This window comes from Apodemus sylvaticus, chromosome 3, assembly GCF_947179515.1.
Source record: "Apodemus sylvaticus chromosome 3, mApoSyl1.1, whole genome shotgun sequence".
NCBI lineage: Eukaryota > Metazoa > Chordata > Mammalia > Rodentia > Muridae > Apodemus > Apodemus sylvaticus.
The window spans coordinates 122,159,660-122,187,653 of NC_067474.1; the positions used below are offsets into that span (position 1 = coordinate 122,159,660).

Sequence of the window (27,994 nt, forward strand, 5' to 3'; positions counted from 1 at the left end):
CTGATTGCTCCTATAGGAGACGTCACAGTCTGTGTAGGAACTGGTGTCAGTAAGGCTCCAAGGCACCCACCAGAGATCTGGGAATAGATTCCTCACAGGGAATAGGGGATTGCTGATTTAAAATGAACTTATCTTGCTGTGGTGTTAAACAGGGTCTGAGGAGACTGGAAAGATAGCTTAGTAGTCAAAAGTATATACTGCCCTTGCAGAAGATCTGAGTTTAGTTCCCAGCGCCCATGTCTCGTGGGTCACAACTACCTATAGATTCAGCCTCTGGCCTCTACAGACATCTGTACTTACACAACACACACACACACACAGGGGGAGGGGGGACAAATAGTTACTTTGTTGTTTTTGCTAGTCCCTGACTGTCCTGAAATTCACTCTGTACCAGGCTGTCCTAGAACTCAGAGATCCATCTGCCTCTGCCTCTGCCTCTGCCTCTGCCTCTGCCTCTGCCTCTGCCTCTGCCTCTGCCTCTGCCTCTGCCTCCTGAGTGCTGGGATTTAAGGCTTGCACCACCACCACCCAGCTCAGGTAAATAATTTAAAATAATAAAAATAAGTCTTTCTTTTTTTAAAGAAGAGGGCTGGGAGTGACTCGGTTACAGGATACTAAAGAAGGGAGAGAGGGAAGAAGGGAGAGAGGAAGGGAGGGAGGGAGGGAGGGAGGGAGGGAGGGAGGGAGGGAGGGAGAGACGGCACACAGTCCCCTTCAAGAGAGATGATTGGGGGTGAGAGGTTAGGAGTCAGGAGCTTAAGAAGACTCAGTTGATTTCCAAACTTATTTTCAGCCTTATTGAGATAACAAAAAATAACAACACAGCAAAATGAACTCACAAGTCGGTGTGGCCATACGCTGACAGTACGGCACTAGTGGGGAAAAATAGGCACTAGTGGGGAAAAATAGGTGGCCATTGTTCAGGTGAGATGGTCATGTGGAAGTTGTTCAAAATTAGTTCTAAGTCCTTCCAGATATGTTTGGGAATACTTCGCTTCGTCTTCTATTGCTTGAGTCAGGGCCTCATTATGTACCCCAGGCTGCCCTTAAACTAAAGATGCTCCTGCCTCAGCTCCTGAGTGGTGGTATTCCAGGTATGGGAATCTCTTGAAATGTTTCATTTATTTAATTCAATTAATGTATTTATTTGGAAGTTATTTTGAGACAGGATTTTATTATGTTATATAAACCAAGTCAGTTTTGAATCACACTCACAGCAATGCCCCTGTCTTCATCTCCCAAGTGCTACGCCTATTGGTGTGCATCACCACACCTGACCTGAAATATTTTTAAATAGCAAAACCAAAAACAGACAAAGGTAAACCTGTAACTATTCAGATGCTGCCAGGCCTATCTTAGCCACTAACATGCTCCAGGCTCTGAACAATGTGCCCTCCTCTGTAGGCCCTGCCCAGACCCAGTGTCACCTTCTGGCCCCTGCAGCAGCAGGGCCACCCACCCACCACACATGCATCCTGGCCCTCTCCATGCTGCCCAGAACCAGCATCACAGCCTCCAAAGCACAAGGCTCACAGCCCTCCCGCCAGCTCAGACCACTCCAGGAACTCTCCTGGAGGCCCTGCCCCGCCAACCTCAACCCCACGAAGCCCACTGATAAAAAGCAAGGACCCTAGGGCCAGCCGGCCTCCTGTTAGTCAATCCTGGGTCCTCCGCCTGCTGTGTGACCTGAAAAGGTATCCACACGTCTCTGTGCCTCAGTTTCTCCTCTGTTAAGTGAAGATACTAACAACAAAGGCCTCATACTGTAGCCCTCGTTATTAATATATCAACAAATTAAAAGGCATTCTAATCAATATATCGGTAATATATAAATGTAAGACGTTAATAAGAGTGGAACTCAGTACTGCCTTCAGGAATGAAGCCTCTTTGTCGAGCTAACTGTTTATCAAGCTGATTCAAGAGCTGGGATGATCCCCAGAACTGAGGGGTGAAGAGAGAATGAAGGCAACTCAGCAGCTAACCAGAGCTCACTGGCTCTGTAGTGGTGGTGGAAGGAATCGAACCCAGGGCTCTGCATGCTACACACATGCTCTGCCACTGAGCCACACTTCAACCCCCAACTGCCCACTGCAAATGCAAATAGCATTTCCCTCTCTGTTCCTCTGCAGACTGGGTAGAGGGCGTAAGGACTGTGTTCTGACTGTTTGTGTCTGCAAACCTAGCAGGACACCAATGCTTTCTGGATTAGTTAAGGCTCTGAACTACCTTAACTAGGTTTTCTTTCTTTCTTTCTTTTCTTTTTTTTTTTTTTTTTTGTATGTGTTGTTGTTGTTTTGAGACAGGGTTTCTCTGTGTAGCCCTGGCTGTCCTGGAACTCACTCTGTAGACCAAGCTGGCCTCGAACTCAGAAATCCGCCTGCCTCTGCCTCCCAAGTGCTGGGATCAAAGGCATGCGCCACCACTGCCTGACTCTATCTTTTTTTTTTAAGAATTATTTATTTATTTAATGTATGTGAGTGCACTGTTGCTATCTTCAGACACATGAGAAGAGGGCATCGGATCCCATTACAGATGGTTGTGAGCCACCATGTGGTTGGTAGGAATTGAACTCAGGACCTTTGGAAGAATAGTCAGTGCTCTTAACCTCTGAGCCATCTCCCCTGCCCTTAACTAGGTTCCAATTGCTGTAATGAAATACCATGACCAAAAGTGTACTGGCTAGTTTCATGTGTCAACTTGACACAGGCTGGAGTTATCACAGAGAAAGGAGCTTCAGTTGGGGAAGTGCCTCCATGAGATCCAGCTGTGGGGCATTTTCTCAATTAGTGATCAAGTGGTGAGGGCCCCCTGTGAGTGGTGCCACCTTTGGGCTGGTGCTCTTGGGTTCTATAAGAGAGCAGGCTGAGCAAGCCAGGGGAAGCAAGCCAGTAAGAAACATCCCTCCATGGCCTCTGCATCAGCTCCTGCTTCCTGTCCTGCTTGAGTTCCAGTCCTGACTTTCTTTAGCGATGAACTACAACATGGAAGTGTAAGCTCAATAAACCCTTTCCTCCCCAACTTGCTTCTTGGTCATGATGTTTGTACAGGAATAGAAACCCTGACTAAGACAAAAAGCAACTTAAAAGGGAAGGGGTTAATTTCACTCACAGTCCCACACCAGGGTTCATCCATCATCTAAGAGAGTCAGGACAGGGACCTGGGGACAGACACTAAAGCCAAGGTCATGGAGGGTGCTGCTTACTGGCTTGCTCCCCGTGGCTTGCTCAGCCTGCGTTCTTACACAGCGCAGGACCACTTTCGCTGGGCCCTCCCACATCAATCATTAATCAAGAAAATATCCCACAGGCCAATCCGACAGGGGCATTTTCTCAACTGAGGTCCCCTCTTCCTATATGACAGCTTGGGTCAAGTTGACATAAAACTAGCCAGTCCGTTAACAATACTGAATACGTAGTGAACAAGGGACTGAGCACGGGAACCGCCCAACAGTCCTCCTTATTAGCCACACACAGGGCACAGGCAGCCCTGAATAAGGCCTTGGCGTTTGCCATCCTGTGTGTAGGTAACCTATCTAGGAGTGGGCCCGTAGCAAAGGCTCTATGGAAGACCTGCCCCGGGCCAACGCTCAGCAGCCTTCTTGTGTCCCAGCCTGATGAGCTCAGTGGCAAAGCATGTGAGGCAACCTGTACAACCACTGAAAAATAAAGGTATCCCTGAGTAAGAGCTGGAGGGGGAGGGGTGGGGAAGCACCGATGGCGGCTCACTCTCCCAGTGCAGACCTCGGTGCCTTGTCAACAGGTCTTCCTTTCAGAATAATCTCTTGTGCACCGTGTGACGAAGCATCACCTATCTCCATGAACATCTTCTCCCACGCCTTCTGAACAGTTTAGTGAGGAGCTGAGCAGCCTATAGCAAAGCAAGAGAGGACAGGCAGAAAATCCAGGCAGAGATAGGAACTCTGGGAAAGAGTCAGAAGCCTGAAGGTAACGAAAAAGCCACTTGGCGGGACACTGCTAGATGGCCACGTTTACTGAGATGGGCCAGTTGAGAGCTTCATTTAAAAGTCGACATGTCATCATTGGATGGCTGGTGCCTCAGAGACAGTCTACACTCCCTATAATCCAGTGAACAGGAGCCTACGAACAAGTGTCTGAGCTAACAGAGCTATTTCCTGACCAAATTAAAGTCCTCTCATTTTACAGGTAAGGAACAAAGCCCAGAGAGAGAATCTGACTCACCCGAGTCACAGAGCACCACATGACACAGACCCCCAAGTTATTGGCTCTGCATATTTCCACAGCCTGCCCGGCCTTAGGCCTCCACACTCCACTAGAGGAGCCTTCTCCAACTGCAAACCTGAGCCAACTTCCTCAGCCCCAACCTGACAAGAAAGCCTACCTGATGGCCCAAAGCAAAAGCCATGCCTAACCCATTGCTGTCCCACAGGCCTACAGAAAGATGCTCCGCCTCCAAAACACCATGGCTCCACCCTCCAAGGCCATCAGTCAACTGAGTCAGCTCCAAGTGCCACAAAGTTCTGGTGGGCGGGGGCATGGGGATGCAGGCCCTGGGCTGGGGGTTGGAGAGAGGCCAAGAGGGTAATCAAGCCAGAGGGCCACTTACCTAATGGTATGGTCGAAGTAGATGTCATCCATGGAGGCTGTGACACAGGGGCAGCCAGCGTGCCTCTCCGCTGGCGTGGGAGAAGAAAGCCAGACAGACGTTAGTAGCCTCGCCGTGTCACTCAGGCCTCGGACCAAATCTCGCAATAGCTTCTCCCTGAGAAGTTCCCACCCTCCTCCCACTTCTGCTTCCTTGCTCCAGCCCTGGGTCTGCTCTGGAGCTCTTTCCCGGACCCCACAGCTGCCTCGGGGCCTCTCAAACCCTGCTGGTGTAGCCAAGTCACTGTTAGACCCTAGAGGCTGGGCACGGAAAGGATCTGAGCATTCACTGTCAGTGCAGCCAATCGGGCAGTCGCTGTGGTTAAGAGCGCAGTAGAGGCAGGCAGGGACAACGGCTTGAACCAACACCCAAGGGCTGGGTAACTGCAGGCAAGGGATGGGCTGCCCTCGCAACTAGGTGAACAGAGGCAGGGGACCAGCGGGACCTAAGACCAGAAGGGGAGCAAGTATGGTACTTATGAGAGAGGAAGACATCATCTTTAAAAACTGAGGCCCCTGCCCAGGTTCTACGGGGCAAGCAGTGGGGATGTGACGACGGCGAGCCTGGAGCACAGCCTCACCTGATAGGCAGGCGGTGGTGTCGATCCATTTAAGCAACTGTCCAATGCTCAGCTCCCCACGGTGGTTAGTGTGGCAGGGCAGCACCAGCTGGCTCATCTGCACCTCCGTGGGGTTCCGGTATTCTTCACCCTCTGCCATGGCGGAAGTGTCTCTGGACTCCGGATGAGAGATTGACTTCCGGGATGTGCGACCAGAGAACATAGAGGCGAAGCCCTGGGGACGGGTGAGGAGAGCGTGGTCAGCATCCTGCACATCTCTGCACTGCCCAACCCTCAAGTACACAGAGGGGCAGAAGCTGCTAGGACCACCTCCCACCAGCCTCATCAGGAGCGGCCACCACCTCCAGCCCAGGATCTCAGAGTTCAGGGGAATGCTGCCTGTGCCCGCTTCCTCTCAGGAGAGTGTCTACTTCCTTGTCACAGCTAGTGGACGACTTTCCCCACCCCACCCCCTGAGGCAGGGTTTCTCTGTGTAACCCTGGCTGTCCTAAACTCACTTTGTAGACCAGGCTGGCCTCGAACTCAGAAATCCACCTGCCTCTGCCTCCCAAGTGCTGGGATTAAAGGCCTGCGCCACCACCACCCGGCTAGTGGGTGATTTCTAAAGTCTTCCTTTACTTTAAAAAAAAAGTTTGACTTTTTTTAAAAAAATAAAAAATAAAAAAACAAGCCCCACAGCTTTGGCACTGAACTCTTGCTCTTCCTCAGCCTCTAGACAGATGGAAATATAGACATGCTGCCATATTTAATTCCTAAATTTCTCTCTTGAGAAAGTCAAAAAAGGTGGTAGGGGGCTAGACATATAGCTTAGCAGTTAGAAGCACTTACTATGGACTGGAGAGATGGCTCAGTGGTTAAGTGCACTCACTGCCCTTCCAGAGGTCCTGAGTTCAATTCCCACCAACCTCATAGTGGCTCACAACTATCTGTAATAGGATCTGCTGCCCTCTTCTGGTGTGTCTGAAGACAACTACAGTGTACTCATACACATAAAATAAATAAATACACCTTTACAAAAAAACCACTTGCTGCGAAGTCTGAGGACTTGAGTTCAGATCCCAGCACCCACATAACAAACTGAGTGTGGTATTTTGAATGAGAATGCCCCCCACCCCTTAAAGGCTCATATATATGATGCTGCGTCCCCAGTCCTGTTGAGAATGGATCCCAGGTGTTTCAGATTGTCCACAGTAGCTGACTATGATCGCCTCGTGCTCTAACAGGGGCATGATTTTGCCAGCATCGGATAGCTTCTACAACTGTGCAATGTTAGGAATTCAGGAGACTTTAAATGCTAGAGCCCTGGGGATTAGAGAACTGTTGGGTTGTTGGTTGGTTGTTGTTGGTCGCAGTTTGTTAAGTAGTTATGTACAGAGAAGTAACCACAAGAAGAAATTAGATATCCTGCGGGTGAAAATCACACTTGCCCCAAGGAACTCGATAGCCCTAATCAACAGGAAGTAATCTAACAATAACATCATCCCTTCCCCCTCTATTCTTTTTTCCCTCCGATCTAGTATCAGCTGTTAAAAGGGTGGAGAAGGGTGGAAGAAGGAAGAACCCTTGAGGTAGCCAAAGTCCAGCTACAGGGTGTGGCCTTGTTGTAGGAGGCGTGTCACTGGGGCAGGCTTTGGCGACGCCCATGCCATTCCCAGTCAGCAGCTCTCAGCCTCTTGCATGGTTGTGCTACTGATCCAAGCCAAGCACACCTGGCTGCTGCCATGCTCCCTGCCGTGACGGTCACGGAATCACCCTCTGAAGCCGTAAGGCCCCAGTACACTCTTCTAAAAATTGCCCAAAAGTAACTAAAACATTGAGCATCTTGTCACCCTAGCTCCAAGGTGGGCAGAGGCAGAAGAGAACATGCGGCATTCACAAGAGGGAGCAGGACCATCCCGCCTGAGAACAGGGCAGGGTCACCAAGCTTGAAGCCCTGCCTCTCATATGTGGGTTCCAGAACTTTCTCTGTTGGTTCTTCGACTGTGTCAAATGACTGACAATGTCTGCCCAGAGTTCCATACTCAGTAGATCTGAGGAACCCTGGGGATTGCTGGCTTCCACCCTAGCCAAGAAAATGTGAGCTCTGGGTTCAGAGAGAAGGAACAGAGGAAAGGAAGGAAAGTGATCAATGAAGATCCTTGATGACTTCTTTTGGCACATGTGCACACACACACACAGAGAATACAAATAAATTAACCAGATACATTTTTAAATGTAGCAGGTACACACATGAAGGAGTCACACGTCTCTATCTCAGCATCAAAAAGGAAGTTCTGACATAGTCTCAAAAATAAATAAAAGGTGTAGACATTATGGTGAGACACAGCAGTCACACAGGGACAAGCACCAGAAGTCATTCACAGGACATCCTTGGATCATGTCCATAGTACAAGGGATGGCTAGGAGTTGAACTACTGCTTAACAGGGTGAGCAGAGGGCAGGCTCTGGTTCTGGAGAGGGGACTGGAGAGATAGCTAAGAGGTTGAGAGCACTGACTGATCTCCCAGAGGTCCTAAATTCAATTCCCAGCAACCACATGGTAGCTCATGACCATCTGTAATGGGATCTGATGCCCTCTTCTGGTGTGTCTGGAGACAGCTATAGTGCACTCACATACATAAAATAAACAAATCTTAAAAAAAGTTCTGGAGCTAGTGAGTGGGGAAGGGGGCTCAATACCAGCAGCCAATCCCCTTGTTATACATTTTAGTTTCCAGGTGTGGTGTACACACCTGTAACCCCAGTACTTGGGAAGCAGTGGCATCCAGATGTCTGTGAGTCGAAGCCAGCCATAACTATATGGAGAGCTCCATGCCAGTCAGGGCTCCACAGTAAGACACCTTTTCGAAAGAAGAAGAGGGCTGGGCGGTGGTGGCGCACACCTTTAATTCCAGCACTTGGGAGGCAGAAGCAGGTGGATTTCTGAGTCTGAGACCAGCCTGGTCTACAGAGTGAGTTCCAGGACAGCCAGAGCTACACAGAGAAACCTTGTCTCGAAAAACAAACAAACAAACAAACAAACACCCAAAAGAAGAGGAGGAGGAAGAGGAGGAGAAGGTAGGAGAAAGAGAAGAAAATGAAGAAGAGAAGAAAGAAGAGGAAGAGGAGGAGGGAAGGAGCAAAGTAAACGCAGATTGCGAACGGCACTGAAGACGGAAGGCCTGACACTGACCACCCTGTGAACAGTGGGACCCACTGCTCTCCACTCCTCAGACGACTGGGGAGGACATTGCCTTAGGGGACACTCGCTACCATGACTTCCAGTACTGCGGAAGCCTCAGCTGCATGGGCCTCAGGCCCCGTGTCTGCAGGGTCACACTGTTGGTTCTTGGTGGCCCTGGGAGTCACAGCTTTCTGTAAGTTTGGTGTGGCTGAACCAAGAAAGAATGTGTATGCAGAGTTCTACAGAAATTATGATTCCACGAAAGATTCCACAAAAGATGAAGAGACCAGGAAGGCTGATATCAAAGTGCCAGGTGAGTTCCGAACATAAATCTTTGGATTGAGTTCCATAGCTGTTCATCACTGAGCTGTGTTCCTGAACTATAAAACATGACTTTGTGGGCTAAGAAGTAGTTTCTCTCAATAAACAATTAACAATTGCAACAAAAACAAAAGTGCTTCTCGTGTATAAATCTAATCTAACCAATAAGTCTCAACAGACTGTGAAACAGGTGCTCTATTAACATCATGTCACAGACAAGGAAACTGAGGCTGGAGGCAAAGGCCAAGGCCAGCTGCAGTCCCAGGGGTCTGGTTGTGATCTTGTTCCTGTGAGCCATGCACACTGCCTCCAGGGTCTTCTAGGACAAGAGGAGGCTAGAGCCCTGGGCCTTGGAAGCAGCAACACAAAGTGTCATTGTTCACACAACAGTGACAGGTATGAGCCTAGTTCAGCTCACCATGGAATGAGTGCACAGCTGGCTGGTGGGCCATGGTCTCTCGTAAGGGTCCTGTGCTAACCTGTCGACTTCAAAACATCCAAGGTAACTCATTCAAAGCCCACGACTGCTAGGATGATAAAGACAAGCTAGGCCTGCTTGGCCCAGAACTGCTGTGCCTCTCAGAGATGCAGCTTCTTCCAAGAGTCCTTGAGCACTTGGGAGGCAGAGGCAGGAAGATCTGTGAGTTCCAGGACAGCATGGTCTACAGAGTGAGTTTCAGGACAGACAGGGTTACAGAGAAACCTTGTCTCAAAGAGGAGGAGGAGGGGAAGAGGAGGATGGGGAAAAAAGGAAAGAAGGAAGGAAAGAAGAGAAAGGAAAAGAAGAGAAAAGAAATGAAGCATTCAAAAAGAAAGGAAGGAAGGAAGGAGTGAGGGAAGGAAGGAGGGAAGGAAGGAAGGAAGGAAGAAAGGAGGGAAGGAAGGAAGGACAGACAGGAAGAGAGTCCCTGGGTGCCAGGCACAGTTCTGGACCTCAGTAGGAGAAGAGGACAACAGACCTAGGACCTCTTGGCCTGGGTGGGAGTCCACAGCAGACAGCTGTCCATCTTTCAGGCTCTCAAAGGCAGCCTGAAGGCTGCTGCTACACTTGAAGCAGCAGGTCTTGTTGCCATGGAAACCACTGCCAAAGGCGGTGTACTGGGAGCCTGCCTAGATGTGATGCAGGTGGCTGGATTTCTGGGTGTGGTTGCTCAGAGAGGAGGAAGGTAGGTTCTGTTCTCTCACATCATTCACAGGGTAAGAAGCTCTTAGAACCAGTGATTTCAACCTTCCCAATGCTGCAACCCTTTAATACATTTCCTCATGTTATCGTGACCCCAACCACAAAATTATTTCATTGCTACTTCATAACTGTAATTTTGCTACTGTTGCGAATCATCGTGTAAATATCTGATATGTAGGACATCTGATATGTGACCCCTGTGAAAGGGTTGGTGGGACCCCAAAGGGGTCACGACCCAAAGGTGAGAACTGCTGTTCTAGAGAGAAGCCTTGGGAAAGCTGAGGAAATGCGGGAGGCAAGATGCAGAGGGTAGGTGGGAAAAACAAAAGAAGTCTGTGTGGGGATCACGAACTCGGTAAAGACCTGCGTGCCTACATGGTGTCCTGAATGACCACATCCTTGGTCTCACAGGATGCTCACCAGAAATGCAGAGATCAGGGATCACGGCCCATCTTACAGATGAGGAAACTGAGAACAACAGCTAAGCCCAGGCGAGTAGTCAGCACCTGGGATCCAGCCTCTCCTGTTCCTCCACTTCACTCCTGAGACCCTCCCTCTTCCCATGCTGGAGTGTGACTATCCCTCTAGACTCCATAATGTCTAAAGACAGAACTAATGACTTTGTGACTCTTTTGTTCATTCATTCATTCATTCAATCAATCAATCAATCAATCATCAATCATTTGACAAGCACCTCTTCCATATACTGGGCCCTAAGTCAAATGCCAAGGATATAAGATGCATTGGGTCTGGTCTATACACAGTAAGACCTCAGCAGAGAGACAAATAGGACCAGACTTAAGTACAAATCCCATTCCGTCCCTCAGACACTAGGCGATTTCAAAAAACGGCCCTTTCTTCCCTGAGCCAAGCCCTAGATCCAAGATTCTGGATTCCAGCCTGAGCTCTGACCTGCCTAGTTTCCTGTGGGAAGCCATGGGGTCATCACCCTGTGAAACAGAAATGCCATGCTTCGGTGAGCAGGGCTGCGTGCCTGCCTGAGGCAAGCAGAGGAATTTATTGCTATTGTCTCCCTACTCTGCAAAAGGAGGGGTGCAGAGCCCCCAGGAGAACGCCCAGGCAGCAGGATCGGGTCCTCCAATGGCTATCGTGAGCTCCGAGGGCAATCTGCTCACTCCCAGAGCCAAGATGGGCAGCCAGCCAGCAGGGGGCAGGAATGTATACAGCCAGCAAAAGCTTTAGCCAATGGGGACTCTAGAGCATGGCCACTCCTCCCAAGACAGCAGAAGCCTGGAATGAAGTCAGGGCTAGGCATACAGGGCCAAGACAGCTGACAGGGAGGGTAGGCATGTAGAGGTCAGAGTCAGGCCTTCCAAGACTGCAGCTATGCCAGGCACTGGCTCCGGGTCACCCCAAACCTGGCCAGATTTAAGTCCTGACCCCAGCTGACCATGCCATGGACTTGGTTTCCATTCTCAGGGCCCGTGTCGACTCATTGGGTCACAGCAGAAGAGACTGCTTTGCCCAAAGCCTCTACAGTGAGATTTGAGACACTGAGGGAAAGGCTGCCCAGTGAAACCTACATGAGGCACCAATAGAAACCTTCAGGATCCAGGGTTGCTGCTAAGCAACCTAACAGCTTCCCCTCTATTTCCTCCATGGTCCTAGTAGCAAAGTCTTGGTGTTCCCAACTCCTTCAGTCCAATCCACTGTCTGCCCACTCTGGACCCTATATGTCTAACTGTACATATTTCCATAGCCTGACCTCAGGTTCCCACACTCTACTGGCCATTCTCAGACTCCACTAAAAGCCCACAACCATTACCACTTGCTGTGCCTTACCTTCCAGGGAGGCCTAATCAGATCTTCAGAATGCCCCTGAGGGGTCGTCTTGTGGCACTCTGCCCTTCCTAAAGAGTAGTCCTCACAGGGCATAGTCCTCACTCAAGATTATCGGATGCCGAGAGAAGACAGGAGATGGATGCCGCTGGGTGCCTAAAGGCCAAGCCGAGGACGTCCCTTTTAATCCTGAAAAGCCCTGCAGAAGGGGATGCCCTACAGTGGTTAGTGAGCACAGGGAGCACAGAGTTTATGGGCCCATTCTGCAGAAGCAGACGGCAAGGGACTCTCCTGGAGGGAGACACAGCTTAGAAGCCCTTGAAGTAACTCATCATGAAACAGGTGTTGAGGTCACTTGGCTTAGGTTTGAGTGCAATTATATAATGAACCTGTACAATATCAGGCAAGCTGTTCAATCTCAGTTTCCTTGCCCATAAAAAGGGGATCATAAGCCAGGCCTGGTGGCACACACCTTTGATCCTATCACTGGAGGGGGGGCAGAAGCAGGCAAATCTCTGCAAGTTCAAGGCCAACCTGTTTTACATATCAAGTTTCAGGACATCCATGTCTACATAGAAAGACCTTGTCTCAAAACAACAACAACAACAAAGATTATAATACCTGCCTCCAAAGGTTATCAAAGAGACTGCACTAAGGAAACCGAGCATGAAACATTCCTGGCATCCTCCATAAGAGGACATTTATTGAGCCCTTCCTTTTAGCACTATGAAACTAAGTCAAATGCTGTCCTTTCTACTATGAACACAGCAGGGCCACAGGGCAACCCAGGGCAAGGGTTAGGAGATGGTTATCATCAGCCTCCAGGAGGGAGGCTGGGAGAATCTGAAACACCAGCTACCTGAATGAACCACAGGGCAGAGCTTCAATCCCTGACAGTCTACAGTCAAGAGTTCTCCCCTCCCCTCCCCCATCATGTCTCTGCCAAGGTCCCACAGAGAGTCAGAAGGGTATCCCACAAGGAGGTGAGAAGAGAGCCCTCTGGCCCACCGTGGGAGCCACAGGGCAGGCCCAATGAAAGGCCTCATTGTCCAAAACAGCAGCACTGAGCCATGTAATGGTGTTGCCTAAACTGGATACTGTCCTCACAAAGAGGGCCATGGCCCCAGCCTCTCAGAGATCCCAGCTACACACACACACACACACACACACACACACACACAACACAGGCTGAGAGCAAGAATGTAAACAAATCAAGTCGAGAAACCAGATAAGGGGCTGGAGAGATGGCTTAGTGGTTAAGAGCAACAACTGTTCTTCCAGAGATCCTGAGTTCAAATCCCAGCAACCACATGGTGCCTCACAACTATCTGTAATGGGATCTGATGCCCTCTTCTGGTGTGTCTGAAGAGAGCAATGGTATACTCATATACATAAAATAATAAATAAATACATCAAAAGAAAGAAGGAAGGAAGGAAGGAAGGAAGGAAAGAAAGAAAGAAAGAAAGAAAGAAAGAAAGAAAGAAAGAAAGAAAGAAAGAAAGAAAGAAAGAAAGAAAGAAAGAAAGAAAAAAGAAAGGGAAACCGAGTAAGGAAGGAGCGGCTAAAAGGAGGCTCTTCCCATCAGACAGGCAAAAGGGGCACTGTGGCTTCCAATCCCAAAAGAGGGATTGGAAGGAAGGAGCCCAGAGGACTGTTCCTCAGGCCTCCTATGGTCTAGACCACCAGGCTGCAACATCCTCTGCACCCAGTACCCAAGCAAACGTCTCGACGTTACTTGTTGCTATAGTGTTTCATGTCTGGAACAGTAGAGAAATGAACCAGTGCTTTTTGGTCAAGCATCTCCTCCATGTGAGCTCAAGTGTCAGGGCCCAGGTTAGGTGTTTGCATATTTTCATCATCTACCCTGCACAGTGTCTACCTCTACTGACAAACAAAGCACAGAGGAGAAAAGGCACACGACTTCTGCGTGGTGGCACTTCAGTCATCCCAAGCCCACCAGCAAAGGACCATGAGTAGCTCTCCACAGCATTCCTGCAAGTCCTAGATTTAAGAAGGGCAGAGACTCAGAGAAGTGAAGAAAAATGACCCCAAGTCACACAGCCAGTGACGGAGGAAGGAGCAGAGCCCAGGGCCCTGGGTCTCCCACTAGAGGCCACAGGCTTGTATGAACTGATCTGCTGCGACATGGGCAGGCAGCGGGCTCGCCTCACTTCTGAGCTCTCACTGAGCTCCCTGGGGTGGAGAGGGGGACAAAGACCTGAACTCAATATGGGGACAAGCGCTCCCTTTCTGCCCCTGGAAGCCCAGCCTCAGCTGGTGTTTCAGCCCCAACACTTGGCTGAATATAAATGGCTCCCCGGCATATCAACCCCATGAGATCTGAGCCAGACACTCTCATCTCAGTTTCTTTATCTGCCAAATGCCGGAGGCTAGTGAGCCCACTGGGACAGCTAAACTCAAAATCACAGGGAGGAGCTGGGCATGGCAGTGCCTGCCTGTGATCCCAGCACTTTAGAGGCTCCGCTAGCAGGAAAATGGCAAATTAGAAGCCACCCTGGGATACACAGAGACACAGCGGTGGTCTGGATGAGAATGGCCCCATAAGCTCATATATTTGAATGGCTGTCCTGTGCCTCCCCCCCATCTACACACACAAACACACACACACACACACACACACACACACACACACAGTTGGTGGAACTCTTTGGGAAGGACTAGGAGGTGTGGCCTTATTGGAGGAGGAAGTGTATCATTAGGGGTAGGCTCTGAGGTTAAAAAGACTCCCCACCATTCCACTAGCACTCGCTTCTCTCTGCCTCCTACGTGCACATAGGATGGAAGCTCTCAGCTACTTCTCCAGTGCTGTGTCTTCCTGACTGCTGAGATGTTTCACATCATGATGGTCATGGACTCCCTCTCTGAAGCTGCAAGCAAAGCCCTCAGTTAAAAGATGTCTTGGTTGGGGCTGGAGAGACTGCTCTTCCAGAGGTTCTGAGTTCAATTCCCAGTAACCACATGGCTGCTCACAACCATCTGTAATGGGATTATGATCTCACTCACTATGTAGCCCAGGCTGGCCTTGAATTCACAGTGATCCCCTTGTCTCATTGTCCTGAGTGCTGGAATTATAGCTATGTGCCACCACGCCTGGCTCCCCTTCTGCAATAGAAATTCTCATGCAGTGTTCTAATGACAGGAGTCTTATCAGGATGTTCACAGGGTGAGGACGCCGGGGGCCAGGGGGTTGGGCATTCGGCTGGAAATGCTGAATGCTTACCCTGACCCTGCAGGTTTGCAGTGGCCTCAGAACGGCTTGGGAGGTGCTCTGTGCGGAGGAAGGGCATTGTGGTTGATGAACTATTGCTCAGTGAGCTCTGTGGACAGATAAGCAGGAAGTAAGGCACACACACTGGGAAGGTGTCATTAGAAGGTGCCATGGGTCAGGAGATCACCTGGGGAGGTGTGCCATCTAGTCCACTCTCCCCGCCCTGTTGTCATGGGACATGGGAGATTACTGGAGAGGAAGGCTTAGGAGGAAGTCCTGATGGCATCAGGGCCCACCCCACTCCCACGGAGGAAAGGGGGGGGGAGGCAGGGGGGAGGATAAGGGAGGGGAAGGTAAGGGAGGGGAAGGAAAGGGAGCGGAGGGCAGAGGAGGATGGGAGGGGAAGGGAGGGGAAAGGAAAGGAGAGGGAGGGGAAGGGAAAGGAAAGGAGGGGAGGGGGAGGGGAGGGGAAGGGGGGGCAGGGAAGGGTACAGGCAGCAGAGGATAATGTGGAGCTATGATAGCATTGCAGGGAGCTCTCAGACAATCCTATACTGATTTTTTCAACCTGGAGACAGAGACCAGGGCTCAGGTCATTTTTTGCTTTGCCGTTGAGATGGGGTCTCACTCAGATTGTACAAGCAGACCTTGAACTATTCAGAACTCAGTGATCCTCTTGTCTTAGCTTTCTAGACAGCTGGGGCCACAGGCATGTACCTCTGCATAGCTGGGGTTAGACCTTTATACTTTAAGATCCATCTGTAACTGGGTCCCAGGCGTGATAAGGGACACACCCTTGGCCCAGGCAATTTTCAGCCCAGCTACATCCATAGCCTGGGAATGAAGCCTTCCCATCTGAAATGAGACCTGGGTGGCTACCAGCCAACATGAGTGTAACCAGTACCCACTGTCTACCATCACTTTCCAGAAGGAACAGGAAGTGTCGAAGAACTGTTTGCTAAGACCGCTAATTCATATGCCTGCGCTGGCTGGCTCATCACCTTACAAAGACCTCTGTGACAGGAAGTAGAGTGTTCTGGGAGCCAGGAAAACCACCCCTCATCAAAGGCAGGAGCAGAGAGCTTACCAGTATGGGCCCTCTTGCCACAAGAAAAGCTAGAAGCCTTTTTTCTTTTTTTATACAAGATATTAACACTCAATTAAGCTTTTTAAAAAGTATGCTTTGAGGGCCGGAGAGATGGCTCAGTGGTTAAGAGCACTGACTGCTCTTCTAGAGGTCCTGAGTTCAAATCCCAGCAACTACATGGTGGCTCATGACCATCTGTAACGGGATCTGACGCCCTCTTTTGGTGTGTCTGAAGACGGCTACAGTGTACTCATACACAAAATAAATCTTTTCTTTAAAAAAAAGATGCCTTGCCAGGTGGTGGTGGCGCACACCTTTAATCCCAGCACTTGGGAGGCAGAGGCAGGTGGATTTCTGAGTTCGAGGCCAGCCTGGTCTACAAAGTGAGTTCCAGGACAGCCAGAGCTACACAGAGAAACCCTGTCTCTGGGAAAAACAAAAAAAACAAAAAACTAAAAACTAAAAAAAGATTCCTTGGTATTTTTGTCACTGCCACAGAAAAGTAAGTAAAACAGACGCTGTCTCAAAAAAAAACAATAAAATCATAGGAAATAAGTAAATACTGGAACGGATATGGAGACAACCCCTTAGTGTCCCCAGGATGTGGAGATGACCCCCTTAGTGTCCAGGCAGCAATGTAGAAGACTTGAACAGCCATGAAAGATGTTTCCTCAGAAAAAGTTGAAGAGAGGATCTGGAGACATGGGTCAGTAGTGAGGAGTGTGATGGTCTTGCAGAAGACCAGAGCTCCGTTTCCAGCACCCACTCCAGAAGGCTCACAAGTGCCTGTCACTCCAGCTCCAGAGACTCTGACCCCCTCTCCTAACCTCCATGCGCCACGGGCACAGACCTGTATGTGTACATAAAACACTTTTAAAGCTAAACAGAAGCCCCTCACGTCTGAGCCCTCAGACTCTGGGGGTAGTCCCTTTCTGTTTTGAAAAATTTTAAAGAAATCAAAATAGGTCCTCAAAACATACAGGTATAGCAGCCTCCCGTTCAGTTAGAGACCCTGTCTCAACAAATATGATAGAGGACACTCTGAGGAAGGCACTCAGCACTGACCTCTGCCCCAGCCACCTGCACATAGACGCATAGGAACCCATGTACACGCACGCTCACGCATACAGCTGGGGCCCCGGAAGGCAGAGTGTGGCAGCATGACACCAGCACACGGCGAAAGCCCGCTGGACAGAGTTCATCGGCTCTACGGCCTCTCTTTCTCACATTTCAAATGGCCCTTATCCAAACTGTCTTCAAGACTTTCCAGCCCTGAAAGAACTGCTTTCCAAGACCTCCAGACACGTCCACTGCCTCTCTGCACTGTTCTCCATGATGTCACAGTTATTTAACTGTGGGAATGTTAAAGGAAAAAAGACACACAGGGCAGGAATCCTCTCTCAACGTGGTACCCACGTGACCTTAGAAGCAAGTCTGGCTTGTTGTGAAGCAAATTCAGGAGTTTGTTCAGGGTCCCTCATTCCAGTTAATGCCACAAGCAGGAAGAATGCAGAGCACAAGGCCCTGCTCCCTCACCCCGTCCTAGAACTCAGCAGAGCATCATCTGCCTCCCTCCACCCCAAGGATAAAAATAACCTCGGCTGCAATCTGATGCCTGCCATCAGCCAGTCGCCAGGACTGCCCGGGCCCACCAAGGAGCTGGCAGGGGACCAGATCAAGCACAGGGATATTGTCTAAATGCAATCCCACACATACATCGCCTGACCCACGGACAAATACAGCAGAGCTTTCACTGACAAAATGCACTAGAGCCCAGAGAGGTCCAACATGGAGTCCAGGGATCTCAGCTCTATGTCAGAGAGCCAGGACAGAGGCCATGCCTCCTCCTTGGCTACCTGCAGCCTTTGTCCTAGCACCTTGTTGCCAAGAAGGGCTTAGAAATGAATTACATCCATTGGGAAATATCAGTGGTGAAAGTCTCTGTCCCAGGTCTTAACTGTGTGAGCAAAGCCAGAAGTTCTTGGGCAAATCATCACAGGGTTATTTCCTCTGAACCGAACGTCTCAAAGAAGCCCAGAAAATGGCTGGACCATTGGCTGACTTGAACTCTGTGACTGTGGAGAGATGGAACAAACCTGTCTTTGTTTCTTTTCAGAGGCTAGGGAGATAGGTGTTGAGACAAAGTCTCTCTTTGTAGCTCAGGCTGGCCTCACACTCACGACCTCCCTTCCTGTCTCGGTGCTGGGATTATAGCATGTCCCTAGCCTTTCCCAAAGCCATTCATAATCATCTCCATATGTGACCCAACATCCTCCTAACGACCAGGAAGCCTCCTGGGATGTGTAACTAACCTAGCAGACAGATATCCTTCACTCTTTCGCCAACCCCAAAGTAGGACTGTAGTGGGTAACCTGTCTGAAGACTGAAGCACACTCTGCGCTGTGGCCCACCGACCTGAAGCCTCCTGGGACGCATTATGGCAACACACAAATTTAGGCATATCTGCCCCCATCTCCATCCAAGGTGTTTTGAGGATTAACACAGATCTCCAAAACCATGGGCAACGGGCTCACAGTGAGGCGCTGTGGCGGGAGGTGCTCTATGGAAGAGGCTGAGGGCAAGGAGTAACTAGCACAGAGCCCGGCCGCTCATCTCCCGCTTTGGGAAACAGGAATGTGGAGAAGAGAGGTTCTCAAGTCTGTGGATGGCTTTTGAGTCTAGTCCAGCCCAAGTATTTCTGAGAGGCCTGGGCACCTCGCTTCCCTTCTGTCCACTTAGATATTCTTTTGCTCAACCACCACCTGGCAATAAACCAGTTTCCTTGTTTGTAAAGTGAGACTCTAAAGACTTAGCATGGCTGACCTGAGGTATAAAATGAGGGAACACAGACAAAGGACTTTGCCAATCACAGTGGCCCTGACCTCCATCTGAGCAAGGACAGGCCACCAGACTGGGGCAGCCTACCAAGTAAGTACGTCTAAGATGGCTGCCATCCCAGAGTCAGGGTCCAGATGAGAGACAGACTAGGTAAGAAGAAACATGGGAAATGCTGCCACACCCAGGGGCGCAAGGGTCATGTGACCAGGATTCAGCTTTACCCTGGACAGCACGCCCACTCCAGCATCTCCATATTGCTTGGACACTGTCCCATGTACCCGAACTTAACAGCCTGTACCATGTGAACAGGTATTTCACCCTCTCAGAGCTCTGATCCCCTAGTTCATGAAGCTGAGAGGGGTAACCGGGCACATAAGATGGAGACTAATTACCCTCCTTTGAAAACATTTGGTTTTTTTGAGATGGGAATCTCATTCTGAGCCCAGGCTGACTTCGAACTTAGCATATAGGCCAGGCTGGTCTTAAACTAGCAAGTGCTTTCCACGTGCTGGTATTGCAGACGTCCACCCCCATGCCTAGCTGCACTTTCTTCACACAGCCCTAATAGCTGGGTGTCCCGTTCCCATTTTACAGATGGGGAAGCAGAGGCTCAAGAAAAGCAATCAGCTTATACCACACACAGAAGACCGCCCAGCTGATAAAGGCAGAGCTGAGACTTGGGCCCACACCTGTGTAGCTCAGAATCTAAGGCTGCTTGACCGTTTTGATGTACTACTGCCCGTGTAGCACACAGGATAGTCATTTCTGTCTCTGGGCATTTGATCCCACCGCAGACAGGTCAGGCCAGCACCCACATCTCTGTTCTGGTTTCCCGAGATGCCTCCTCGTGTCCCCTTCAGGGACAGTGATGGTATCAGGACCAGGATCAAAACTTTCTGAAACACTGTCTGCTGGTCCACCACCAGGAAAGTGCTGGAAATGACTCTGTCCATCTCGACAGACAGCTCAGGAACAGTTCTGTGATCAACACACCCTCCAGCAGCAGCTGTCTAGCATGAGCTTGCTTGCCCCCAAAAACAGAGGGTCCACTCCCTTCTGTAAACCCTTCTCCTATCCAGTCCTTTATCTCCGACCTTCTGCCTCTATGCCTCACTGCCGGCCTCCTGCATTAGACTGTTCGACACTGCCCACCCACCCACCCCCAACCACCAGAAGGCCTAGAAAGTGACTAGAATGTTTTGATCACAAGCAGTCTTACCCCAATGAGAACTCACCCCCCCCATGTGCCACACCTAGCCCAAAACCCCCACTGACATGCAGCAATTCCTCCAAGCAGAGCCCTGACATTGAGGTCGGCCTGCCATTAGGGGGCTGTGAAGGAAAGAACTGGCTTCTCCCCATCCCTTCACACCCTCCCCACCACATGGCCAAGAATGCAGCCTGTCCCTGCCTCCGGGTTACCATGGCAACAGGAAGCCCCGGCACTGGGCCCAGGCCCTGCCACCCTGCAAGCCACCTCATTTACCCTGGAGCTGGGCACAGCAGCCACAGATAGCACAATTCCTTCTGGAGAGGAAACAAGAACAAGTGGGAAGGAAGAGGAAAAAAAAAGAGAAATCAGTTATCGAGGGGGTGAACAAAACAGAAAAAGAAAAGAAAAGAAAAGACACTGTGAGGAGGAAGGAAGGAGAACAGAAAAGATGTCAAAGGGAGAAAGAAACAGGCTGGGAGGGAACAAAACAAGAAGAAAAGCGCATGCCCTGAGAGGGAGGGGGAGGGGGCGAGGGAGAGAGGGAGAGAGAGGGGGGAGAGAGGGAGAGGTAGGGGGGAGAGAGAGAAAGAGAGGGAGAGAGAGGGGGAGGGGGCGAGGGAGAGAAGGGGAGAGAGAGAGAGAGAGAGGAGAGAGAGAGACAGAGGAGGGACAGGAAAGGGGCCCCTCCTGATCCCCACTCCACACCACACATTCCTGAGCCTGAGCTGCTCACTGCTTTGAGACTCTGGGCAGCTAAGACTTCCTGCCCCAGGAAGCTGGCAGCCTGGCTGGGCCCCTCCAGCCTCCACCCTGCTGAGGGATGGTGCCCAGGCCTTCCCCCAGCATCTGAGGCCCCTTCTCCCACCCCTGGGGGAACTTCAAACTCTCCGGCCCCTCTGTCCTCTCCACCCCACCCCCACCCCCACCCAGCCTCCTCTAGCTCACACTAGCTTAGTTCTCCTCTGTGTTTACAAAGCCATTCCAAAGAAGCACAGCAGAACAGTGGAAGTGTGTGTGTGTGTGGGGGGGGGGGGGGGGTCATGATTACCAACTGAGCACAGCCTGTCACTTGGCACAGGGAGTGGGTCAGGCCCTGGAAGAGGCCTAAGTGACCTCTCTGCAGGTAGAAGGTGCTGAGCAGGGCCAGGCAACCCATGGCGGAGGCTGGAGCAGACACTGCAGCCCCAACAGCTCTGCAGGGGCTCACTCCGCACACCCAGGGTCTTCTCTGAGCCTCTAGCTCAGGGGAGTTGATGGACTATAAAACAGCCCTGACTTGGCCTGGTCCCACAGCACCTACACTGTGTGAAAAAACGACCTGAGCCAAAAGAAATACTTAAACAAACAAACAAAACAAAACAAAAAACAAAAAACAAAAAAAAACCTCTGTCTCAAAAAAAAAAACAAAAAACAAACAAAAAAAAAAGAAAGAGAGAGAAACTTGTTAAAAAAAAAAAACAAGAAAAGTAAAAAGAGAAGAAAGACAAATAAGGGTTTGGGGGTGATTGGCAAGAGGTCTGCGGCCAACCCAGTGGCTCTTGATAGGATGTGGTCCTGCCTCTAGTTTGCTGGAGAACCCTGAGCTTAAGCTACTCTGAGCCTTACTGTTCATATCTATGAAATGGTTACATAAGTGTCACAGAAAGGAGTCAAGTACTTAGACGGGGACCTGACCCACCGGAAGTGCCCCAAACTGCTGGACGTTGTATTGTTAAAAAGCTAAGGCACTGCAGAAGCCACGAGATCGGTTGACAGGTCCCAGGGGTATGAGACATCTGCAGAGAACGGCTAGGTGGCCCGTGCAGAATATGCTTCACGAGCAGCTGGGACCTGTGACAAAAACATTCACGGTTCTTTCCATTACTGCCAACTGAACACAAAGCTATCTTCCACTTAAACTGAGAATCACGGCTGGGCAGGACAGTGCCTGTGAGCGTCTGCAGTCCTCTGCAGGCATCTGCGCTTCACGGCTCCCAGAAGGCCATGCTACTCGGTTCCAGACACTCAGGAAGGAAATCAGAGTCTGTGATTACCAGAAGGCAGCTGGGGGCTGGGGGGTGGAGCAAGGTGGGCCCCAGGAGGAGCCCCTGGGCCGCAAAAATATCTTCAATATTTTGAATTTGTACAAAACATCCTCAGGGCCCAGTGAGAACCTGGAGATTGACCCCGGAGGGGTTTCCGTGGAGCCCCTGGAGACTGAGCCTGAACCAGTTCCGCGGAGCCCCACGCTCGTGTTCCACTCAGTACTGCATCAAATGGCCGGAATGAGGATGGACCTGTCATCAGTCGCCTGAAAGACTGGACCGAAAGGGGAAGCAGGGGAACCTGCCTCCAGTGCCTCTGTCACTGTCCCCTTGGGTGAGACTGGCTATGCGCTGGGCTGGTTCTACCTTAATAGCTGTTTATGTGAAAACAGCCTCATGATTTCATCCGTCCACAAACTCAACTGTGGCAACTCCTACTGCAACCAAAGCAACTCCTACTGCAACCAAAGCGTAGCGCTGTGGTGGCTGAGGCTTGCCGCCCCAGTCGGGTGGGTGAGGGGAGGGGAGGGGCGGAAGGAATGACTCAGTGCCGCACGCGGAGGAGGCAGCCCCAGCCTGGGGTTTTGCTTGAGGCCCAAGCCTGTGAGCAAGAAACCAGAAGGAACATGACAGACCCTCAAAAAGGGCAGACTATGAGAGGGAGGGCACTGGCTGTGTGCGGCCTGGGCTGGGTCTCCAGCTGCAGGCCTGAAGGCTGGCTAGAAACCAGGTCTGGGGGATTCCAGGGAAGGCAGAAAGCAACCAGCTGTATAGAGCACTGTTGTTTATCTCTGTTAAAACACCCATTCATTTCTTCAGGGCACGGGGACCAGAACACTAAAGAGAACTGTCTCTTCTCTCAGGACAAGCAAAAAGGGGACAAGACCAATTAAAGAAGGAAAGAAAACACAGAGCCATGAGGGGTGTGGTCCAGTGGGTGGCATGCTTGCCTGATATTCAGAAAGCCCTGGGTTTGATCCCCACCACTGCATAAAACAGTTGTGGTATTATCCCAACATGTGGAAGATGGAGGCAGGAGTATCAGAAGCTCAAGGTCCATCCCAGTACAAAGCAAGTTTAAGGCCAGCCTAGGCTACATGAGAGCCTGTTTCAAAAAGAAAAGAAAAGAAAGGAGAGGGGCTATGAGGGAGGGAGAAGGTAAGTTTCCGATTTGAGGCAGTGGTGTGTGGAGGTAAGTGGTGTGTGGAAGGGGCCCTGCAGAGAGCGAGCTAATGTGTGAATGAATGAGAAGGAGAAATTATGAAAGACATGGGGGCGGGGTTGGGGTGGTGGAGTTCTAAGGAGAGAGACTGCAAAGCCCCGAGAGGATCGGTGTGACCCTCAGAGGGCAGTAGGTGAGAAGTCAGAAGGGTGGCTCTGTCCACGCAGCCCAAGGCTGGGCAGATCCCCAGAGTGCAGACGTAACTCAAGTGCCGGAGTCTGTTAGTGGCAGGAGACAGACCTGCCTCTCAGATCTCTCCACGTTGGAAGTGCGTGCTCGTGAGTCCTCTAGGATGAAGAGAGGCGAGGAGAGACCTCAGTGCCCCTGTGCTGCTGGCTGGGAGAAACGCACTTGGACAGCGCCTGTCCAAAGTGTTGGCTGAGGGCAGGTTTCAGAGGTCCAGCTAGCAGCAGTACTGCAGGCCGAGAGAGCACGTGTCGGGGAGAGAGATAAGGAGGGGCAGAGCTTGACATGAGGTAGAAGTGATAATACTGAGTGAGGGGAGCCCAGCATGGGGGGGGGGTGATGAGTAAGGGTAAGGACCGAGAACTTTCCAGACGTTATTAAACATTCGCTGAATGTATCGCAGTTCTGATGTGCACCCCTCTGTTGAAAGGGGGGCTACACACGTGCAAAACAAACCAGCAAAAAGCCATCACCAGCACGTGGGGGCATCTGAAAGCTCAGGGCTCTGCACCTGTAGTGGGTTAAAGGGTACTGCGGCCTGTGGATCCTCTCAAGACTCAAGAGGAGGTGGAGTCTAATCCTCTCCCCTGAGTCTGAGTCACCTTCAGTGACATTTCAACCCATGCCTTCCACCCCAGGTCACGGGAAGTTTTGCTACATCTCCTAGGCCTCCTGGAACTGTTACTCTGGGGGACCCAGCTGCCAGGTAAGAAATCTAACTCTCCTGAGACTGTCACGACCAAGAATCCACATGTGGACGCTCTTAATGACATTCCCAACTAAGCCCAACCTTGCAGCCATGCCCACGACAATGCCAGTGAAGCCATTCTAGACCCTAGCTGAGCTCATTCACAAGCTGACCACCCCCCATGATCTCCCCCGGGCCCCTCAGGGCAGATGAATTGCCCTGCAGAGCTCTGCCCAGCCTTGCCCAAACTTCCAACCCACAAATCACAATGTATCACAAACTGGTGGTTTTGCTAAGCCGCTGCGTTTCAGGGTGGTTTGCACTGCAACCCTAGTAAAAACAGCAGACTTCGGTCTCGGGAAGAGTGTAGACAGGGACATACATACTCCCACATAAGGATAGGTCTGAAAAAGACCCAGGGAGCCATCAGCCTGGTGCAGGGGGAGCCCCCGACAGGCTCCCGGACTTGCTAAGCAGCGTGAAGGCAGATGGGAAAGGAGCCTTCTGGGGCTGAGAGACGGAGAAGGAGTCCAGTCAGAATGATTTAGAAAAGAGATAAGAGCCAGCCAAGCGGAAACTGGTACCACACTGGTACCAGTCACTGGTAGGTGAACTGGGACCAGAATGGCTTTGCTTGCATGGACGCTGGGAAATCCTGGAGTGTACAGAGCCATATTGGGGCAGTCTTGCACTTGGTCAGAGTTTGACTTTGGTCAAGGTTAACTTCTCCCAGTTAGCCAGGATCCTGCTCCACCTAGGGTGGAGCGCTCGTAGTAAAGGTTAAGTTCATTGTTCCTCCAGGTAAAGGGATTCCTGAATTAAACAGGTGACCCACCCAGCTGCCGGAGCAGTCAAGACGAAGACCTCCAAGAGAAGCTAGACAACTTCCACCGGAACTCAGCCTGGAGTCTGGGGGGAAGGGTTTGCCCAAACTGTTAAAAGGTCCGGCGCCATTAAAGTTTAGGGCTTTGATCAGTGAACATTGACTTGGCCGCAACTTCTTTTCGCCCCTCTTCCCTATGACCCCAAAATTCTCTCAACAGGTAACCCGGTTTACATGTGGCTGCGGGCAGCTACACTGGAGTTGTTCATCTGCTGAGGAATATGGCAGCTGGAGAGTCCTCCACAGCCGGAGAGCTGCCCACAGGACGGGTACCGAGCATCTGAGAAGTACTCGGAACACGCTCAAAGATCTTCTTAAGAAGTGTACTGTCGGGCGTGAGCCTACTGTGTGCCTCTACATCCTCAGCTCTACTCGGTAACGGGTAACGGTGACCCTGAACACATGAGGGAAAGGAAGCGTGAACAGGGGAGGGAGAGAGAGAGAGAACACGCCCACACCATGCCTGGCCAGTGAAGGGCAAGGGAAGGCCACACAGCACAGGTGTTGTAACAGGAACACTGACGACCAGGCCACCAGCACAGGGCACTGCAGACTCTCCACAGCTGCCTTCTGGGTCCCAGCCAGAGCTGGTATGACCAGCGTGTCCCTTCTGGGCTTGAAAACTCTTTCCGGATAAAGACATCCAAACTGCTTTGTCATGACTACACACTCCCCATCCAAAGGGCCGGTGCAGCAGGCTCAAAATCCATTGTCAAGTGAGACACACCTTCTCAGCCCTGCCTACCCAGAAGCCTTGCTTTTATCTTCAAAGCAGAAGAGCTGGACTAGGCTGACTCAGAGGGCCTCAGGGCCCTGGGTTAAAGGCTGAGCTGGGGTGGGAAGCAATCTGGGCTTTCCCCCCCACACCTGGCCTCCTTTAAAGATGGTACCTCCCCTATGACCACAGTCATTAAACCTTTGGCTCAGGGTTCGCTCTCTTTTGAACAACAAAAAATTATTACATTGTATTTATTTGTGTGTATTGGGGGAAGGGGCAAGGCATGCACGTGTGAAGATTAGAGGACAACTTGTAAGAGTCAGTTTCCAATGTTCCCCACTTCTTGCGAGTGGATCTCAGGGATCAAAACTCGGGTCACAGCCGGGCGGTGGTGGCACACACCTTTGATCCCAGCACTTGGGAGGCAGAGGCAGGTGGATTTCTGAGTTCAAAGCCAGCCTGGTCTACAGAGTGAGTTCCAGGACAGCCAGGGCTACACAGAAAAACCCTGTCTCAAAAAACCCCAAAAAAACAAAAAACAAAAAACAAAAAAAATCAAAAACCTCAGGTCACAGAGCTTGGCAGCAAGCGCTTTACCCTCTGAGCCATCTCACCGGCCCCACCACTTGCTCTTTTAAAATGGGTCTTCTCCATCAGGGAAACGTCAGATGATACGAAGTTGTTTGGTTACAGGGACCATCAGGACGCCATATTCCCAGTAATAGCAAGGACACTGAATCTGGGAAAGGGCTAGCAAGGGACCAGCCAGAGGGGTGGGCAGGTAGCCCTGTGGATGAGAGCACTTGCTGCTCAACCATGAGTTTAACCAGTGTTCACATAAAAAGTCAGCTATAGCCATGTGGGCCTGTAAGCCCATCGATGTGATGGAGGTGGGGGGGCGGGAGGTGCAGCTTTCTGGCTGCTGACCTAGGAGCAGGTTCAGTGAGAGACCTTGTTTCAAGGGAATAAGAAGAGTGACAGAGCGGGACAGCTGATGTCCTCCTCTGGCCTCCACTCATGTGCACTGCACACACGTGTGTGCAACACACATGCACACAAAGAAAAGAACCAATCAGAATTTCTCATCTACACACATACACATGCCACACATATATACAGCCATACACATACATACATGCATGCATATATACATACATACACACACATACATACATACACACAGACACACACAGAGACACACATACACATGCACACACTCTCACACACATACTCCTCACAGGGTGTGTTCTGGGGAAGAACAAGGTGCTAGTCTGGTCTCTTCAGGCCTCATAAGGGATCTGAAGGAAGTGAGGAGCCACCTGACTTAGGGAAACCAAGGCTGCCTTATGGAGGGAGGCCCATGGGGCACTCCCCCTTCAGGCCTCTGACCTAGGCCAGACCACACCCTAGGGTGGATCGCAGCCTGTTCTCAAGTCACAGATAGGACAAGGACAAGGAGTGGAGAAACGTGAGAACATTTCTTTGTTCCCACAGGAACAAAGGTCTAGTCTGGGCCCCTGGACTGGGGCTGGCTCCCTAGGCCTCTGAAGGACCAAGGTGAGGTTCATATAGAACTTTCTAAATGTGAAGCAAATGTCCACGTGAGGGGACAGACAAGAAGTACCCTGAGAAAGCCAACGGTGATCCCTCCTGTAGCCCAGTTCTTGGGAGTCGGAGGCACGGTGATCAGAAGTTCAAGGACAGCCGCAGCCACATAGCTCAAGGCCAGGGGGGTCTCGAATACCGAGCAGGGGTGAGGCGCAGAGGGTGGCTGCGAGCAGACCAGCAGGCAACAGGTCTGCCATGTGGGGCAGCCCTTACAGACATTCTACTGGAGTTCCGTACGCACATTATAAATCCTGCCAGGGACAGGTTTCCCTCCAGCTAAAGCTAAACCTGGGTTGTCCACAGCTTTCCTTCCCTAAGGCGCGAATGTGGAGCTGAGGTCCTGCCTTTCTCCCTCCCAGAGCGAGCTCCGCCCACTGAGGGCTGCCTTAATTGATGGATCTATGAGCCACTGAGGGGCGGCTAAGGCTACTGAAGAGGCTCCTGGAAAGGCACCTACATCATATGGAAGGGGGCAGAAAGCCAGTCCACAGAGGTCACACACCATTCCTGGTAACACGGGCTCTTCCCTGGCCCTCCATACAAGTGCCTCTGCTGAACTCTGCCTCTTCCCCAAAGAAGCTCACAGACTAAGCTAAATGTCACCTCCTCCAAGAAGCCTGCCTGGGT

General features: G+C 51.0%; 1 protein-coding gene across 3 annotated transcripts in view; it reads right to left on the minus strand.

Moving 5' to 3' along the window:
- Acot11 (acyl-CoA thioesterase 11) overlaps nt 1-27,994 on the minus strand; it is a 59,437-nt gene that overhangs the window by 17,932 nt on the left and 13,511 nt on the right. For all 3 annotated transcript variants that reach the window (XM_052176899.1, XM_052176898.1, XM_052176897.1), the window contains exons 2-3: nt 5,204-5,417; nt 4,585-4,654 (exon numbers count right to left, since the gene is read on the minus strand). In XM_052176899.1, the coding sequence (XP_052032859.1) occupies nt 4,585-4,654; nt 5,204-5,405 (272 nt within the window). In that variant the 5' untranslated portion in view covers nt 5,406-5,417. The remainder of the gene's footprint in view (nt 1-4,584; nt 4,655-5,203; nt 5,418-27,994) is intronic.